At 38.5% G+C, this 21045-nt stretch overlaps 1 protein-coding gene across 1 annotated transcript in view; it reads left to right on the top strand.

The window, feature by feature from the left end:
* Positions 1-21045, top strand: part of wdr25 (WD repeat domain 25) — a 37658-nt gene that overhangs the window by 9698 nt on the left and 6915 nt on the right. Inside the window, exons 3-4 of the mRNA XM_012851949.3 lie at positions 1249-1396; positions 17756-17886. Of these exons, the coding sequence (XP_012707403.2) occupies positions 1249-1396; positions 17756-17886 (279 nt within the window). The remainder of the gene's footprint in view (positions 1-1248; positions 1397-17755; positions 17887-21045) is intronic.

Genomic DNA, 21045 nt, shown 5'->3' with positions numbered 1-21045 from the left:
AATCTTTTCTAAACTCTTGAATAGGCTTTGCATTTCAGTCCTGCTTACCACACTTTCTCCTTCCACTCAACTTTCTATTACTATGCTTGGATACAGCTCTCTGTGAGCAACCAGCTTCTTTAGCAATGAGCTTTTGATGGTTCTTCTCCATTAAGTTGTTTTCTAAAATGTAATTGTTTTGAAGCTTTGCTATTTATTAGCCGACTGACCTGTCAGCTCACCGACATTTTCCTGTGTTGATTCGTACCACATGTTTGTAACTTCACACGTGAGAAGCATATCTCGACAACTGAGCTCAGAGTGACAGAACCCAGTCATTGGGCTGTCGGTGTCGGCTAATATTTAAACAGATGAGGTGCGGGAGGTTTACTTCTCCACTACTGCAGATACAGGAGCTTTACTGACCGTTTGAAGCTGCTCTCCTGTATCGTAGCGTTAGCTTGTGGCGTCGGTGTCGGCTAATATTTAAACAGATGAGGTGCGGGAGGTTTACTTCTCCACTACTGCAGATACAGGAGCTTTACTGACCGTTTGAAGCTGCTCTCCTGTATCATAGCGTTAGCTTGTAGCGAGCGTGTGGCATTGTTCAACATTTAGTTATTTCTCTTTCTTTTGACAGCTAGGGAAAACTCCTCTGAGCAACGCCTTTGTGTTTATCTTGTCGATAAGGAGGCTCTTGTGTGATTTTAAAACTACATTTGTCAAGCCTTGGTGTGCCTAGATGTTTATAGCTGGCTTGTGCAAATCTAGAACTAAAACTGTTGGGTTCAGGGCTTGTTACAGCAGAACCAGCTTATTTCTGCTATAAGTTTTCTACAAAACAAAAATAAAATGTCAAATATGTTTTCTTTTTTTCTTTTTGTACTACTATATAGGGTGTGAATGTGTGCGTGAATGGGTGAATGACTGAACTGTAGTGTGAAGCGCTTTGGAGGTCATCAAGACTAGTTAAAAAGCGCTATACAAGTACAAGCCATTTACCATATATTGTAGTTGTTACAGTTTATTCAAAGCTGGGAGGAGATATCTGCTTTGTTTTGAAAACCAAATTAGCTAAATAAATTGGATTTTTTTTTAACAATAAGTGGATGTGTTTTTTTTTTTAGCTGCCATTGATTTCAAAGCCAAACGTTTTATCTCAAGAATAGATTAAGTGATGTTTTTTTTTTTTATGACATCACCTAATACCTAAAAACGGCAGTAGTGTGGGTTTATTTGTGACGCTTGGCTCGTGTCCATGTCTGGCAGGTGTGGGATGGAGCAGAAAGTGGACGATGCCTCAGGCTTTACACCTGCCACTCGGGAGCCGTGCGTGACGCCAGCTGGACACCCTGTGGGCAACAACTCCTCACCGGCTCATTTGACAACACGGCTGCCATCACTGATGTGGAGACGGGTAAGTTGCAGCACTCCTCGCATTAGTTGTCAAGAGCAAAATGAAACACTCGATTTACTTCTGGTGGTATGAATTTGATCTGAACAAGTTCTGCATGCATATATATATATCTATCTATCTATCTATCTATCTATCTATCTATCTATCTATCTATCTATCTATCTATCTATCTATCTATCTATCTAGATATATAGATATATAGATATATAGATATATATATGAAAGCGGACATTTCAACATGACAGGAAAAGACATGATGCTAAAAGCTCTACAGATGGTGAGGGATTTCGTGGGGATCATTAGTTTTAAATGTATTTTATTCTCTTCAACTTTTTATAACACCGCCTAATTTTATAAATATGTCCGAGTTTAATAATGTCAGTATTTTATACAGGTGACTCAATAAACAGTTAAAATGTAATGATGTGCCTCTTTTCGGCATATGGTAAAAAGAAAAATTAGCACCTCATGTTATGGAAAGACCCTCTTGATACAAGAGAAACCCAGGGTTTTTAAGAAAATGACCACTTTTCAATTAATCGCATCTGTAAAATGACAATTCTAGGATTCAATGGGCTGCAATTGTGAGAGAGTGGTTACCCTAACTCCACTAAGGATGAGCTCGAGAAGCAGGCAGACTCTGCCGTCATCAATGCAAGATCCTGGTGGAAAATTAATGCGGTGGGTGGAAATAAATATTGTGACATTGCAGAAGTTTATTGAAGCAACGCCTCAGCGAATGTGTGCCATACTCAAAGCTAAAGGTGGTCCAACAAAATATTAGAGTGGGACCTTTTTGTTTTGGCCAAGTAGTGTATACTGAGGGGTTGATCAACAGATCAAGAGACAGGAGGGAGACTAAGTGAGAGACCAGACAGCAGGAGAGGGAATCTAATGTAAGGAATGGAGAACAGGAGAAAGGCTGAAAACCCAAAACCATCAGGAGACAAGGAAGAGAAAGGAAACAGACAGGAAGGAGGAAACTACTGTGAATGCTGCAGGCTTTCCTACATCACAGAATAAACACATCATGACCCTTTGATTTTTGTTTTGTTTGATTTCATTCTGATGAAAAAGTAAAAAGAAGGAAATATCGGTGAGCAAAGCCCCCTTTTTCACAGCACTGTACAGTTTATCTGTCCCCAGTTTATATTATCTTTACTGAGATCTGTTTTTTTTGGCAGCTTTAATCAAGCACACCGACAGTCGTACCTCCTGCAGTCCTTGTGTTTCCTCTCAACAATCTGCACGAAACGTGAATGTCGTCCTCTTGACTTACAGAAACCTTTATAAACCCGCTTCTCCTCTCGCTCGGTCTGTCTCCGCAGCCTTTGCTCAACTAAACCTTCACAAATCATTTGAAACATAAAAGTTAGCCTCATTTTTAAAGGCTTCTTCAAGTGTAGTGAAGAAACGTGACGTTCTTCCCCTTAAACTGTAACCCTGTAAAAACCGCAGAACCGTGAAATCCAGTAGAAATCAGTTTCCTTTAATTGGTGTCCTTCATTTATTTTAAGTGTGGATGAATTTCTTTCGTTTATTCGTGTTGAGCCCAGCAGTGGCCGCCTTCACACAAAGGTTAGGGCCACTTTCTACATTAAGAACATATTAATTTTATGCCTCTTCGGCCCGCAGTGATTTTATTCACCTCACTGCTTAATCTGTCAAACTGGGAAGAATGAGAAGTCGTGAAATGTTCCAAGCACAAAATAAAACAAATGGCAGGTGTAAGCTGTATCTGTGTATGGTTTACTAGCAGCGCTGTGGCTCTAAGGCTACGTTCACACTGCAGGCCTTAATGCTCAATTCCGATTTTTTTGTGAAATCTGTTTTGCTTTTTTTTGCGTGTCCATTCACATTTCCAAATATATGCGACTTGTATGTGATCTCCTGTGTGAACTGAATTCATATAACTTAAGTGTCCCGCATGCGCACTCGAGGACGCGATGACGTCACACGTAGCAAAGCGTCCTCAGTGTTTGCGGCAGTAAACATGGATTATAATGCTGCCGCACATTTTGCAGTCATTAATTTATTTTCTAACCGGAGCTTTCTCTCCATTGACTGCTCTTCTCATTGTAGTCCGCTATGGGTCTCGTTTTTCTTCCCGCTTATGCATAGCACGACGCAGAATAGTGATGTTTGTCAAGTATCAATGACGTGTAGGTCGGATAAATGCGACACGGCCGTACAGACACAGGTCACATTTGAAAAGATCAGATACGTATCGGATTCAGGACCACATATCCAAGTGGCCTGGGTCACATTTGAAAAAAAATCGGATCTATGTCGTTCAGAGGGTCATAAAAGATCAGATCCAGGTCACATATTGGCAAAAAAAATCGGAATTGGGTCACTTCAGGCTGCAGTGTGAACGTAGCCAAAGGAAAACTCTCCAAAAGGTTGTGAATACAGTCCGAAAAATTATCTTCTGCCGTCTCCTCTCCCTGGAGGACCTACACAGCAACCGGTGTCTTAAAAAAGCACAACTTATTATAAAAGACACTTCTCACCCTGGACAGTGTCTGCTTGCACTTCTGCCGTCAGGTAGGCAGTAATAAGAACAAGAACTAATCGATTCAGAGACAGTTTCTATCCTACATCTATAACATGCACTCAAAACAACCCATAAATTGACATGGATTGTGTGTAATTTTGTGCACGTGTAGATATTTTTATTCATTAGTTATGTATCAGTTATTTGTTTTATTTTTTATGTTGTGGTTACCATATTTTTTGAACTAGAAGGCACACTTAAAATCCTTAAATGTTCTCAAACATTGATGGTGCGCCTTATATCTGATCACCGTTGTGCTTACTGACTGATTTCATGTGGTACAATGCACTCAAAAAATCTGGTAAAACATGTAAGTATGACTTTGGTTAGCAATGAAGCTGCTCTGCTCATTAGATATACGGAGCATTACTGAGTTATATTATACACTGGAGTGCTAATATAGCCGCTGTTAGAACGAGTCGCTTTAAAGCCACCAGCCGCCATATTGGTACTCCTTATTTTCCCCCCAGTAACTATGGAATATGTGCGCTACAGCATCGAATAACGAGGATTTTCTCATGTTCAGGGGGGCTTAAAACTTTTAAAATGTCAAATGCCATATACTTTTATGTTATGTTCTAAAACTATCAAGTACTGAGAAAGTCATGTGCTGAAATATTTTGCATTTTATTTATTTAAATATATATATATATATATATATAACATTTATAAATATATAAATAACAGTATACAAAAACATATATTTACATATATGTATACACATATATACATATACACACACTTATATGTACATATATATTTAATATGATTACCATGTAAAATATTTCAGCACCTAATTTCCTAGTGGTTGATAGTGTTAGAAAATCCACTGACTGTAGAATTACCTGTGAAACGTTTTCACTGAGCCAGAAAACTGCTTGTTGTTGCAACCAAATCCTATAGGATTCTGTGAGAGTAGGGAGGAGCAAGATGGCGGCAAGTGACTTCAGTTTTTCGGCAAAATCAGCACTCCAGTGTATAATATAGCTCAGTGATTACACTACACTGTGTCATTACCTAATAGGACCCCTGAGCTGTCTACCAGACTGCCTGACTGCAATGTCTAAACTAGAAGTGCATTCATGTAAAGACCATACTTGGGCGTAGTTTACTCCGCGCATACAAATATGTGCAGAGTAAAAACTAAGTCTTTAGCGCCCGGAGTACACGCTAGCAATAATAAGCCTAGTAAGTTATTTAAATATAAAAGTTATGTTTGTTTTGGCTTTAAGTTAGAAACAGGGCAGTGTAGTCCAGCTACTCTGTTTACTGTAACTGAAATGTTTTTTATCCTTATTTTATGCAATAGATCTGCACAGACGGATCTGCACTGAAGGAGCTGCAGAGCTCCACAGCAGAGACTGTAGGATCTGTTCATAGGACCATGATATGCCGTACGCTCCATAGAGCTGCGCTTTATGTAAGAGTGGCCAGAAAACAGCCATTACTTAATGCTAAAAATAAGAATGCATGTTTGGAGTTTGCCAAAAGGCACGTAGGCGACTGCCCAAATGTTTGGAGGAAGGTGCTCTGGTCAGAAGAGAGCGAAGTTAAAACGTTTCTGCTACCTGGGGAAAAGACTATGTCTGGTGCAGACGCAGCACCTCCCATCAGCCCAAGATCAGCATCCCCGGAGTGAAACACGGTGGTGGCAGCATCATGCTGCGGGGACGTTTTTCATGAACAGAGACTGGTAAAGTGGTCTGAGTCGAGGGAAAGACGGATGGTGCTGAATACAGGGCTGTTCTGGTGCAGAACCAGTCTGCCTGTGATTTGAGACTGGGAGAGAGAAGTTATGCATAGGGAGCTTTTCTGCAATTTTTTTGTTCCATTGTTGTTTGCCATGAAGGGCAGTAAACAAAATGCTGTTTCACAAGGCAGGCCGTGGAAACGCTTACTGCAGAACGGAAAGGACAGTTTCCATGAAACTGATCTTTCATTGCTGGTGAAGATTCTCAGTCATCATCCAGGTCATGGTCATTCCAAAAAAGTAAAAAAACAAAAGTCCAGTTTTTTTTTTTTACTTTTTTGGAATAATCTTTCATTGAATTGAAGATGATAAAAGGGCTCTCTGTAGTTTCATAGTTTAACTTAAAGAAAAGTAAAACTGTTAGTTATAGAACGAGCGGTAAACACCACAGACCGGAGTTTGGATGGAGTCCCAATCACTGCTTTGGGCTTTCTGAAACAGACGATGCTCTAATCTGGACCTGGGCCTCCTCTGGTCGTTTGGAAGTCCTGGATAGTTCCACGGTGGACAGTAAAAAGAAAATAGATTAAGCATGCATAAAATATAGATTTTATGCCAAACTCAGAACACTGCAATTTTAATTTGACAATCTGGCTTATTCTTCTTTTTCTTATGAATTTTGGTGTGTTTAATTTGTCTTGGAAGTCGGTGCTTTGATCTACAAATGGAATCACCAGAGCTGTAAACTAGTTAATTGTGGTGCTGTTAACTTTGACAATCATTACAACCTAATTATATTGTATAAGACTAGAGTATGTTCACAAATAGAGGTTGTACAGTACTTTATGTGCATAAGATCAAAACTCATGACCATACAAGCTCTAAATGCAATTTTCACACTATTGTACATGTAGTTTAGATGCTAACTCGTGGCTGTGACATCGATGTTAATCTGCATTCAATTTGTTTTGAGAATTGTAGCTTGCATCTGGGAATAAATTCAGACCAGAGGCCACCACGGTCTGATATGCCAATCATTGTCAACTACTATGAGCAATGCAAGAAGAAAATAGTGTATTTGGTGTTTGTATGTGGTCTACTGTTTTGCCAAACAATTGTGTATTTCTTTTAATTTAAGGCTAACTTGTCCCTTGCTCAATGGTTTTGCCCTAATTAAGAAAGTCAAAGTTGAATTTTGTCTTGTTGGTATTTATTACAACTTTGCTCTTTGCTAAAAATTAACCCTGCACCTTCAAATTTTTTTGCAGTGGATCGAAAATGGTATCAGATATCGAGTACCGTATTTTCCGGACTATAAGTCGCTCCGGAGTACAAGTCGCACCAGCTATAAAATGCATAATAAAGAAGGAAAAAACATATATAAGTCGCACTGGAGTATAAGTTGCATTTTTGGGGGAATTTTATTTGATAATATACAACATCAAGAACAGACATGTCATCTTGAAAGGCAATTTTAAATAAAAATAGAACGGAGGCAACAACAGGCTGAATAATTGTACGGTTAGCTTACGCTACATGACAACTGAGAACGTGCCTGGTATGTTAACATAACATATTAAAAGCTATTCAGATAACTATAGCATAAATAACAAGTGAAGAAGTTAACCAAAGCGCCCGTGTCACTCCAAATAACTAAAATCCAGTGAAATCTTCATCCTCGGTGTCACTTTCAAATAACTCCGGAGGTAGAAGCTGCGGCACTTCCGCTTCAACACAGGCCTAGAGCGCCCTCTTGCGGTTTGGTGTGAAAATAACAGGTGTAATGATATACCGGTAAAAATGTAATAATTTCACACATAAGTCGCTCCAGAATATAAGTCGCACCCCAGGCCAAACTATGAAAAAAACTGCGAATTATAGTCCGAAAATACAGTATTTCCACTTAGTATCGGTATCGAGTTTGAAATTGTTGTAGCATGACAGCACTAATTTGGCTTTGTGTGTTGACTGGAAAAAAATTCAATTTTGTGCCGGAAAAGTATCGACCTTGAATAATATCAGAATCTAAATTGGGATATAAAGGGATCTAAAGACATTAATATTTGTGTCTGCCAAGAATACGGTCCACTTCCATCCAAATGTGGTACCTCGCTGTGTTTGCAGGCCCGAATTGTGTGATCAGAACCAGAATTTCAAGGTAGTGGCATTTAAGAAGGATCGGTAATTTGTGCTAGATGCATCAGTCAAGATGTGATAAAACCTTTTTAAGAGCTGCTGCAAAGTTTTTACTGAGCTGAACACCTTGAATGCAGACAGAAATATTTTCTAAAGACTTTGTTCTGTCAACTTTTATATGTATTTTCTATTATGAATAAAAAGCAGGAATGCATTGAGTGTGAAGCAAGTGGCCCACACTAAAAGAAATAAAGACACGGTGAAAGAAATAAAGATAAAGAGATGCAGATCATGTGGTATCCGCCTCTCTAGGGTCAGCACATGGCTTGCTAGCATTTGCACTTCCTCTCTCAGAGCGTCTGTCGATACCGTCAATAAAGCCTACGGATAATAGCTTGGACAGCCCATTAAACACGCAGGCAGCTCCAGGAAGGGAATCAATAATGGATACATCACCACGGGGGCAGCTACCATGACCTTATACTGGAACGTTTCTAACCACAACCATAAACAAACAAATGCTTATCTGATTGCCACTGTCAAAGAGGCTTGAAAAGGAACATCTAATCAAATGTCACACTTCCAAAAACCTCTCATACTTAGTCCTCTGAGAGGTTTTTTTTAATTTCTTTCATACATTTTAATGCTATTCCTCCCACTACTATTCTTTATTTATAATTGAAATTAATTAAAACTGTATAGTTTCCAAGGTCGAGAATCCTGCATGCGAGTGCTGGCAGGGAAGGACAACAAGGCCGCGTTCCTATGGCAGCCCGAGATGAAGAAAAGTCAATTTGGTTGCATATTAATGTGGGAGTTGGGAACGCAGCCCAGTTGCTTCATGACTGTGGCGCAGTTTAATGTGAAAGAGCAGAAATGAAGTCGCTGGCACTTTAAACTCGATCATAATCATGCAAAACTCAAGAGGCAGGATGAGCTACATCCCTAATCTCCCTCTGAATATCTCAGATACAGACCAACCTAACTGCACTGCAAATACGGAACTAAAAATAAGTCAGATTTTCTTGAATTTAGTGTATTTGTCCTTGATTTGAGCAGGTAAATAAGATTATCTGCCAATGGAATGAGTATTTTGACCCCTAAAATAAGATAAATAGATATATTGCACTTGAAGTAAGATGATGGAGATGAGTTGTTCCTATTTTAAGTGCAAAAATCTTATACCATTGGCAAATCATCTTATTTGCATGCTTAAATCAAGGACAAATACACTAATTTTAAGAAAATTCAACTTATTTTTAGTTTCATTTTTGCAGTGTGTGGGTTAGACCTCTCATTATAAACTGGTACGTTTTTAAAAAAAGCACTGTTTCTAGATTATTTAAATCAACAAAGAGCTAAGACACCTTATAAAGGCCTCACAGAAAAGCCTTAAATTAAACGGTTGTTATGGAGACTTGGTTATTGCTGTAGTTTTCTATTTAATTATCGCTCTGGCGGGAGATATGGGAACGTTTAATTAGGTGTTTTGCGGTAGCTGTCTCCTGACTTTTGACGACCACCACACATCTACCATGCTTGAATTTCAAGTTTTCTTGTCTTTCCCAGTTTGAACAGAGAAGAGAAACAGGATCATGACATAATTATAGCCCAGGATAAAAGGCATAATTATGAAACGCTTCTCCACTGCTTCTACTTAAGTAAAAAAAAATAAAAAATCTGTCTGTCTCATGTTCTATTAAAAATAATATACTTCAAAATTAATTAAGTCTAAGGAGTAATTATTTTCCTCTTCACTGAGTGATCAATTCAAAAAAGTCCAACGCTTCATTTAAAATAAAAAAATTTGAGAAAACTAATACTGAAACAGGGCTGCACAGTGGTACCCTTGGTAGCACAGTTACCTTGCAACAAAGAGGTTGTGGGTTTGGATCCCAGCCCGGGGTCTTTCTGTGTGGCATTTGCTTGTTCTCCCTGTACATGCATGGGTTCTCTCTGGGTGCTCCGGCTTCCTCCCACCGTCTCCAGAAACATAATTTTTAGGTTAATTGAAAAACTAAAATCAAGATCTCCTCAATAGTGATTAATTAACATAAACAGCATGAAACCTCAACCCAAAGTGAAAAACTAACACCATCCACTAAATAAAAAAGAAAACGTTTAGACGTTTATAAATAAGAAATAAAAATTCAAATCCAGCTGTGTAACAGATTAAAATCCAAGCATTAAGAGTTTATCATTTTCACGGAAACCTAAATAAAAGGGCCTTTGGCCTAATTCTGATTCTACTACATAACTCTAGAGGAAGGGGGGATTTCCCCCGTTTGTCACACTCAAATATTTTAGATTATTAATCTGATTTTATATGTATTAAAAGTTAATCTCACTAAATACAAGATGATTTAATGTATTGCTTAATGAGAAAAATCAATTGCTCCCATTTAAAGGAAAAGCCCGGTAAGGCGGTAAGGTGATGGTGTGTTGTTTACGTACCTCTGAAATTACAACTTTTCTCTTCGGAGATTGTGGACCCGCCTAAAGCTGCTTTATCCGTGAACATTTCTGATTTATTTGCTGGCATAAAAATTAACTCCATTGATGAGATAGAAAGCAAGCTCAGCTTCTAAGAATGCTAATGCGTAGCGCCGGCTGGTCATGTCCATTTATCATGCTCTTATGATGCAATCCCATGGATCCTAGCTATTCTTTTGCGATAACAAACCTTCAGAACGAGGTCTAGCTTGTCTCGGTACAGTCCATGGTTTATCTCTTTGGTATGGTCCATTTTTCAAGCACTTTTCGTCTCTATCTCTCACAGCAAGGCATCCGAATTAGCAATGTCAAAAAAAAAGCTGTTGCACTGGAAAATGGCGACCGCATCCCGTAATCCCGCAAAATCACGTGCCCCTTTTGAGCCCCATTACATTAACAATTGATGAAGTACCAAGATGCTTTTTAAGTTGACTTTTACACTAGCCAGACTGCAATCAGGGTGAATTTGATTGTGGTGCTCTTTGCGCTGTTGAAGAACCTCTAGACACTAACAAGGAGAGCAACCCCCTTACAGTGGAGGGGAGGCTCTTTAATGAATGCCATCAGTCTTGTAGGACACAATCTGGCCCTCATGTAAATGTAGCCTACCAAAGCCAAAGGCCACGTTGACAAAATGATTTTCCACACTCACCTTTGCAGTTGTCCTTGTGTCCATTTGTAATTTGGAGAATATTATAACCAGGAACGCCAAAATGAACCAAAAACAAAATAACAGAGTAGTTTAAAGAATCTGGGTTTTAGTTTTCGGATCATTGTCAAACATTTTAATGACTATAGTTGGAAAAGGTGATTTGTTAAAGTGGGTGTAATAAAAAAAAAAACTGCCCACAAAACAAGTTAAAGTGTGAGTTTATGAATACATATGTAGTTTTTGGATGAGATAAAAAGAAAATTTACTTCAGGTTTCTGTATGATAGCAATCATAACAATAATTGCTATAGTACAGAATAGCAATCTGTAAATGCATCAGAGCATTAGTGAAAGAATAGAACCATGAAGACCAAGGAGCACATCAGACAGGTCAGGGAGGAAGCTGTGGGGGTTTTCAATCCATTATCTGAAAAGGAAAAGAGTATTGCACAAATCTGAGCCTACCAAAACACGGCTGTGTACCTAAACTGATGGAGATCATCAATCAACAAAAGCAGCTGAGTGGGTAACTCTGGAGGAGCTGTAGAGATCCACAGCTTCAGTGGAAGAATTTCAGCTGAAGGTAATTTCTACGTTGATTTGTGCATTTAAGGAGTGGTTGGTCACAGAGGCAAGCATTTCCTTTCAGTTGAAAAGAATTTCACTTTTTCATCCACTTCTTAAATATTGCGTGTTGTATCCAAACGCAATCTTAATAAACTAAAGAGGTTCGTGGAAATGTGCGGCTGTAATGTGTCAAAATGTGAAAAAAGGTCAGGATTTATGTAACCTTTTGCAAAGCCATGTAAGGAGTTTTTAAAACTTTTTTTTTAAATCCATCATATTAGCGATGCTTTGAGAACAACTTGAGCTCTGCACTCCTGGTAGAGATTAGGGTTCATTGGGGGAGAAAAATGCACACGGTGCAGACTGCGCTACTTTGGTTCTGATGTGTAAAAAAAGGGCTCCTCAATCCCTGATTTTCCACAACAGAAAATGGCCTCATGCCAGTTGCAATAAAAACGCTGATGTATGTTGTTGTTGCTGCAGCACATGAACATCAAAGATGAGGTGCAAAAGCATTTTTTTAGCATTGTCTGTCCTTTTGGTATCATCTATACAGGTGCTGCTGATGTAAGCACGCTGCTATGGTGCTTCTAAAGGGGTGTTAGCATTGTGCTAGCATTAGCACAGTGCTAACACTCTTTATTGTTCATGTGTTGTCTGTACTTGTTGCCATTTATCGGTTCCACTGAAAACCCAAATTGCTGCCAGACAAATGATTTAAGAGTAGTTCAGGCATCTTAGGTTAGGACTTCATCAGATAGTAGTCTTGACAATAAATGTTGTGATGTTTTAAAATTGTTACTGCCCCGATATCCACTATAGGTGGTTTGCAGAATGTTTTGGTGGATTCTGGAGAGCCACAATAGTCAAGTCCATGTAGTCACAATTATAATGCGCATTTTGAAGTGTCGCATTAGAAGGGGTTGATGAAAAAATGTTGCAAAAAATGTTTTACACTCGATTGAGATGGTTTTTCACTTTTCCGAAGGCCAGCAAATGCACTAAAGAGGAGATGGAAACACATTTGTCCAATCAGTTCTCACGTAGCCAACGTTTACCTCACATGACTGATTGTCTTCCTGAATATTCTGCAAGACTGGAAGCAACAACAGGTACGCGTGGACCGACGAAGAGACGCGAGCATTTCTAAGTCTCATCCGTGAACAATATAATAAAATCAGTACATTCGTTAAAGCCTCGCTCCATTACTGATCTGTAGTGCGTGCTCGTTAGCAACAACAAACTTCCTGTTTGTTACAGCCAACGTCAGCGTATGTAGACATTACACTGTGCGTCTACCGGTTAATTCGCTATAAGTCAGTAGATGGAAACACGGCTGATGTACATTTTCTTTTTTGCAATATTTTAAAAGTTTGCTCAAAAGTTGCATGAGAATTGGATGGAAACGCTACTGAGTGTTTCATCCATGTGGCCCTGTGCCCTGAGGGCCTCTCATCCCTGCTCTCCCAGTCACACCATAGGTGAATGTGGGCTCTACGTATAGACTTAGGACAGATCACCCCCGTCTTTGCTTATCTGTCATCCTGAGACAGCTAATTAATATTGCTTAATTAAAACATGAGGATGCCCCATTTTCTTACGAGGTAAAGGCTGAGATCTCGTTGTCTTTCCAAACATGAGCTTGAAATCTTCGTTAGAGATCTTTGCTGCGGGTAAGCCAATTAAGCATGAAGTGTGGAGCTGATGAAAGAGCCTGTTAAAAACGCTGGTTCGGATCCGCTCAGTCCAATTTTGGACCAAACTAGTTCACCATGAAGTGAGAGAGGAAAATAGCATAATAAAGTGTGTTTTTGTTGAGGCCTAACAGCTTCAGAGGCTTTTTGTGTGAGTCTTTGTTGTTTCTTAGATGAATTAATGAGGAGCCACAGAGCCCTGAGCAACCTTTTGAGTTGGTGGCTCATACTCTGGCCTCGTGCTTTCTCAGAAAGCTCGTTTTTGGTCCCACCTTGTCAGAACTAATTATACTTGAACTCATCTGTGCTCTTGTTTTAATTTTATGTGTGACATTTTTCAATCAAGATAGATAAAAGAGCCTGAAGCCAAAACAGGATTTCTTTTACATGTTTTTCTTCCCCAACATCCCAACATCATCAATTTCATCGCCATTTTATAGGCTGGTGACTGAAGCATCATTTACTTTCTGCTTTAAACCTTTTATCGTCCTCTATGAGATTTAGTTTTATATAGTAGCAGCTGAATTATTAGATTAAATCTTTTTTTAAATTTGGACTAAAGCAAACTTTTATTTTACTGGTTTTACAACTAATCATTAGATTGACTGTATCTTTAATCAGTGAGACACGTTTGGAATCTGTTGACAGTAAGGACAATAAATCGATTTTATTGATTAATTTGAATGTACAATTTTTTAAGATGAATGTTTTTCATCGTTGTATTTTTGCCAATGCACTCATTGGGCTTCTAGGAAGAGACTAGCATGCAATGCTGAATATGATGTTTAGGAAAATATATTGTCAAAATATTGTAAAGAAGAAACTATTTTTCCCATAAGAAGAGGCACTTTCAAAAGTTGCACAAGTGAAGTGAAGCCTGTTCTGAGCTCATTGTGTAATAAAACCACTAGCAGCAAACTTTTTGTAAAGTTGTAAATTAAGTTCGTAGTTTATAACGGCAGGGCCGCCATCTTGTTTTACAAGCATCTTTCACAGCTTGTATTTAGTTGCACTTTGAATTCAGGTCAAAAAAATAAAAAAATAATGAATTCAGGTCAAGTCCCAGACGAAATGCTTCAAATCAAAGCAATTTAAAAAAAAAAAAAGAAAAAGGAGGGGAAAAAAATCAATGAATCTGATTTGGCATAATAACATTGGAGATTTTATTTTTAAGCAATATTGCCCAGCCCTAATTGTCTGTAATGATAAATGTATAAATGTTCACTTTAACAAGTTCACAGAGGTCTAACGAGTCCTTCACAAAGATAACTAATAAAAAAATTAATTCAGGCTACCTGCTGAACACTGAGGTATTATTATTTACTTACAGTAAAATTTGCAAGCAAAAAAAGAAAAGGACTTGCACAACCCTTTGATGCAAAACAACAAGCTTTTTAATTTATTAAGATGCACCTGTTAAATTTATTTGCTACAGAAACTCAGCCAATCTATACGTGGTATGAAAGCAGCACATTTAGGCATCTAGTTGACTGGCTGTAGTTAAAAGCATGCGTCAGGGGAGCAAAGGAGAGAAAGTGACTTTGAACGTGCCAACGCAGTTGGTGCCAGACAGGCTGCTCTGAGTATTTCAGAAAATAATGATCTGGGATTTTCACACCCAACCACCGCCCTGGTTTACAGAGAATACTCCAAAAAATGTAGCTCAAATAATCTAAGGAATCTCGATATTAGCAGCCACATTAAAATGTTGCCTTCAGAATATGGCACCCTGCCATTCAACAACAGTTTACGAGCTGTGGTGGTGGCATAAAGGTACATGGGTTATTTTAGCTAGTATCAACTTACCAGCTGAGCTTCGTTAACATGCCACAGCCTATCAGAGCACAGATGCTGTCTTTATGACCACAACGTCCGTCAATGTGCGCTCCCTGATTGGTTAAACACGACCAATGGGCTTCACAGTCGGCCCTCCCGGTTACTCTCAAAAACAACATCTATATATTTTGGATTGATTTACTGATACAGAAATAAAAAAATGGTCCAAAATGTTTCTGAAGGTGAATGCTGAACCTTAAAGCAGGAGAGAAAGAGAGTTTTAGCTTTTTTTAGCTCAGAGTAAAAGAAACAACCCTCATCCTGAATCAGCAGAACTCCAGCACTTTTGATCCCAATTCAAATCATCTCTCTTCAGAACAATTTCAACTCCACGACAACTTCCAAGACGTGAGGGTCATGTTGCACAATTTCCCAATGTTTAGACCATGTAAAACACATTTTTCCACATGCCAGCACCTCATTTTCAGCCTTGGGAGTTTCAGGCCTCATTCCGGCTAACTTAAGCTAACGACCTATTATTATTATTAAAAGAATATGCAGATTTATTTCATATTTCATCCTGTTCCCTTTCACTTGTTGGCTTTGTGTATTTACTGTCTTACTTTTTCATAATAAAAAATATATAACGGGTCACTCACATTGTTTGTGTATAGAAAGCTGGTATATTAGAACTAATGCTTATTTGTTCACAGACTGTTACAACAGCTCACGTGTTTCTTCCATAAAATCCCCTCATCACTACTGGCTCTGCTTCTGACTCTTAATCACATTTAGAAATAGTCATAATTCTCAGCACAAACAAAATCACCCCTTTTTACAAAGAAATCTGATCAATTCAGGACAGTTTCTTGAAGGTAGAGATGAATCATCTAACATGTTGGGTCACTATTCCTACAGAACAGCTCCATACTCTTTATTATAGTAATTCTAATATATTCTTAATTATTAATTCTGGTGCTGTATGCTTCTGACCCTGAGGGGCTACAAGACAAAAATACCCAGTTATGTGGCGTTGCATCATACTTTTATTTAAACTATATAACATTACATTATGCGCCACAACATAAAAAACATTCAATTACTTGATAATTACCTTCTACGGTGGTTTGCAGGCAAAGTTCAACATCTTTCCATTTCATCCTCCTCATTTGACGTTTCAAAACGCTCATTTTATTGAAAAAGCTGCCAATTTTTGCAGATTTAGCAGTGCCAGTGCAGTGCTTTCTCCGTGCAGCCCTTGTTTTTTTACTCTTCATCTTAAAAACGCCATTGACCGAGTGCACTGATGTGCTACGTCAGGGTGCGTCAAAAAAAAAAAACTTGCTGCCATTGGAGGCGGAGGCAGCCTATGGATAGCGGTGTAGCGTAGCATACGTGATCCTCTCTACAGTGTCATGACTGAACAGCAGCCCCGGCCCACCGGGAATTGTCCCGGTTCTCCCGATGACCCACTCTGGGCCTGGCCTGCACACATGGCGAACCAGGATACCATGCAACCCCAGCTTTATCACTCTACCTCCATTTTGTTATTCTGTTATTCACAAGACTGTAATGTTCACCTGCACTCCTGACTGTTACTATTGTAACAGCTGTTTACATGCATCTTGCACTACTCACCTTGACTGAATATTGATTTGCACTGCTGACTGTTTATTCACAATTGTTTACATATACATTTGCAATACCGTACTTTAACTATAATATGCAATTACCTTCCACTGCACTTTAATTTAAATAGCTTCTGTCCAAACTCTAATTATTCATTTTATAGTAATAGCTACCTGTATATCATGCTCACAATTCTGCCTATAGTAATAGCCACCTGTACATATATTCATAGTACATGTAAACTCTGTTATAATAATCATCTGTATATTATGCTACTGTACATATCTGTAAAACTCTATTCACAGTAATATCCACCTGCTATTGCACTTCTGATTAGACCTAAACTGCATTTAGTTACCTTGTACCTGTACCTGTGTAATGACAATAAAATTGAATCTAATCTAATCTTTACTCCTTCAGCCTTGATGATGCAACATGTTTTAAGCGCCAGTTAATGAAATAACACATTATCAGCACTCAACGTAACCACTTGTTTTTAAATCTGCAACTTATAACATATGTCATTTATATCTCACCCAGAAACATTTAAAGGAGCAACTAGCGAAACCTCACCACTAGGTGCGCTGTTGAGCACCAAAACCAGATGTCTGGAAAGTCACACCGTTCTCTCCCTCCAAAATCTAAGCACCTGTTTAAACCTGCCAGTCTGTATTAAATAATGCTAACTTTGTTAGTTAACTCGCCTCACATAACAGTGACGCCTGGCCCGTTGCTGGTCAACCTCCAACAATTAACCCACATGTCACAATTGTAGCATCACATTGAATCGAACCAACATAGCGACACAAGTCTAACAAGACTGTAACATTTGACTTCAAATTCACTTATTGCTGCTTTAAGTCAAACTTTTTCATAGGACAGCGTTACAGTGTTATTAAATAATTCACATTAATTCTTCACAACTCCACCAATTGAGAGCATTTTCTACCTATACATCATAATATCTCAGGGTCAATAAACTGTGACATAAATGGAAAGTCTATTATGTCACTTATTGCTTTTATATTTTGTAGTAATGTGTACATGTATATCTGATGTTTATACACTTATTTATAATTATTAAGTTAAAGGATTGCTTATTCTAAAAAGCTGTAAAGGTTTTTTTTTGTTTTTTTTTTGGTGCAATCGTTTGGTGTTGTCTGCAGGGCAGCAGACAGTGAAAGTGGATAACCAGTTTAAGGTGATGTGTGCGGTCCTGCACCCAAACAGCCCAGATGTCTTCCTGTGTGGAGGTTACAGCTCAGTGGTCAAGGCCTGGGACTCCCGCTGCTGCAAGGTGACGCCTTTTACCTGTATCATCCTCAGATTAACATTTTCTAGCAAAAGTGTTCACAACCATTCAACTTTTTCACATTTCTTCCTGTCACTCCTCCATAAAGACCACATGTGTGGCGTGCACTGCGGACAGTTGTCCAATCAAGATTCTCCCACCTGAGCTGTGGATTTCTGCAGCTCCTCCAGACCTACCGCGGTCCATTGGGCTGCTTCTCTGATTAATAATTTAATAAATTTAATTAATTGTTAATAATCTCTGTCCCGTCAGTTTAGGTGGAGTGGTCCCTCAACTTTATTTACTGTTCTCAGGGTAAAGAGGGCTGAACTAAAAAATGCATGCCGAAATCGTTAGGTTTTATTCATAATAAAATGTGAAAATCGTTTATCATTGCTTTTTCACATTGATGAAAAAGCAATGGATACCAAAATGGAGTGAAATTTGTGCTTCTAACCTAACAAAATAGGAAAAAAGTCCAAAAGGTATAAATACTTTTGCGAGACGGCCTCATTTTTGCTAATTTTTCGTTTTCACACATGCATTTTATGTACAGCTGCATACTGCTTTACCTTCTTCACCAGATCAAACGACATTTCATTTTTCACGGAGATCTATCCCAGACTTGGGTGCACGATTCTGCTACATGCAAAGGGCAAGTCGTACGACTAATTGTTGAAAGCAAACTTTAATTTTCCTAAGTTCCTGTAAAGCTGCAACCTGACATCGCCATTCAAGCTAATGGGGTGTTTTATATGATAATCCTGTTCACTTCTAAATGTTTGCATGTAATTTCTTCCCCCAGCGACCCGAGTCGGCTCCTAGCAGGGATTTAGGTTTAACGCGGCGGAAATGCCTCTGCCAGTGGGTGTCAATATGAGCTGCAAACGGAGCGTAGAGCAGACCTCTCCGAAAATAGGCCGTTAAAGCTCTAGTGCCCAAGGTACGGCTCAGTTTCAGGCTTGAGCTGTTTTTCTGTGCAGTAAAACCACCCCAACAGATAAGGTCCTGTCCAGGCAAAGGCTTAAGCAGTCAACCTTTAGTCTGAAGTCAGATGGACTCAGGAGGCCCTCCTGTGTTATGTTAAGCCTTACTGACAGGACCAAAAGTTAAAAGCTGTGGAGGAGACCGGTGCAGGTGAAGTGACAGGTAGGGCGCAGAGAGCAGCTGCTCGCTCTCCGCTCTGTTGCTTTAACTCGACCGGACCCTCACTGAGGTTAGATCTTAGAAATCAAAGGGATGAAGTATTATTCCACAGTAAGAAATGGGGCCTAGCTGTTGTTTTTCCGTTTCACATCACTTATTTCCGACATGGGGATTAATCAGCGTTGTTGTTTAACCAATTTCGTTTTAATTTGTTCTTAACATACTGATTATATGCTGAGTCAGCGTGACAGTCAGAATTAAATATGTCAATGTTTTAAAGTGATGCCTAAAAAAAAAAAGTCTCTCTAATTTACATGAAATAAAATAAAAACATTTACTGTTGCTAATTTGTCAATCAATCAATCAATCAATCAATCAATCAATCAATCAATCAATCAATCAACCAACCAACCAACCAACCAACCAACCAACCAATCAATCAATCAATCAATCAATCAATCAAAACTTTGGAAAACACTTTAACATGCCATATGAAACCAAAGTGCTGCACTACAAGATGAAATCATAAAATGACAATAAAAGCTATAAGAAATGACAACACAATGAAAAACAATTAAAACAAAAACAAGAGGCAAAAGGCCGGCCTGCTGGTCGTGCTCCCTGGAGTTAAGTGTAAAAAGTGTAAAAAGATGAGTTTTTAAAAGCGATTTAAAAACAGTAAGACATCTGGTGGACCTCACAGAAACAGGGACACTGACCCAGAGTTTAGCAGCTGGAGCTGAAAAGTTTTTTCCCCCTCTTGTCACAAGTAGAGTCCTTGGAACCATCAGGAGAATTTGATCTTCTGGTCTCAGAGCCCTGCAAGGATGATAACTACTGTATGCAGGAGCACAGACCATTTAAAAATGTAAAATTTAAGAAGTAATTCTAAAAGACACGGGACGCCAGTGAAGGAAATGCAACACTGACGTAAAGCCAGCTCCTGATTGGTCGGTTTGCACCTCGTGACGACTCCTTTCCAGAAAGATAGGACAGAGCTAAATCTCCAGAGGCACAGCTTAATCTATTTGTTGAGATTCAGTTGTGATAAATGCTTTTGGTTGTATCACACATTTTGCTACACCATTCTAACTTTGTTAAACCTAAACCTTTCATCAGGTCAGAAATTATTATTTAATTTGTTATACAGAAAACTTTCCCCTTTTCCCCCAGTAGCAGTAGAGCAGAGTTGTTGATATAGCCGTTTTTCTGTGTTGTCTGTGTTTCTTAAATAAATTATTAGGACATAGACATTTTTTAATCAATAAGAAAATAAGATGCAATCTTGATTATATATTCCTTTTAGTTACTTTTTCTCCCTCCATATAATTATTTAATGAAGTGAAATCCATTTAGTGATGCAAATAAATCTTGATTCAGAGAAATATACATGATCTAGGTTTATGTATATTTCTAACGATTAATTGATACGCAGTGATTTTCTTAAAAACCCTTGTTTTCTCTTGAGTCTTTCCTTAACATGAAGGGTTAATTTTGTTTTACAAGAGGAACATTATTATATTTTAACACTGTATTAAATACTGACTAAATAAACAAAAACTGTTTTCTCACACATTATTAAATTGGGACAGTAAATAAATTATAACAAAATAGGAACCTATTAGGTTACTGAATAGAAAAAAAGAAGTTGATTAGAATAAAATACAAGAAACACTAACAATATCCACGAAATATACCACCATGAACCGTGCTTTTAGCATCATGCCTTTTTCTATGATGTTACCATTTTTTGTGTGATGGCCTCCGCTTTTCTGTCATCACAACCTTGCCCTCAGAGAACATCAGTGAGTTTTGGTTGAGAAGCTGATTCTGCTTCGCCAAGCAGCCCGGCTGAATGGGAGCTATTCAGCTGACATCTCAAAGTGCCAGTGACATGAATGGTTTAAGACAAACTGAATGGAAAGATAACATTGACAAAACTGTTTTGATAAAAAAAGTATACAGATAAATAAACGGTTGCTGAGATATATGGTCATAAATCACGTTTTTTTTTTTTTA

The sequence above is a fragment of the Fundulus heteroclitus genome, chromosome 19, assembly GCF_011125445.2.
Source record: "Fundulus heteroclitus isolate FHET01 chromosome 19, MU-UCD_Fhet_4.1, whole genome shotgun sequence".
NCBI classification, from domain to species: domain Eukaryota; kingdom Metazoa; phylum Chordata; class Actinopteri; order Cyprinodontiformes; family Fundulidae; genus Fundulus; species Fundulus heteroclitus.
This window is presented reverse-complemented; position numbering and strand designations above follow the sequence as displayed.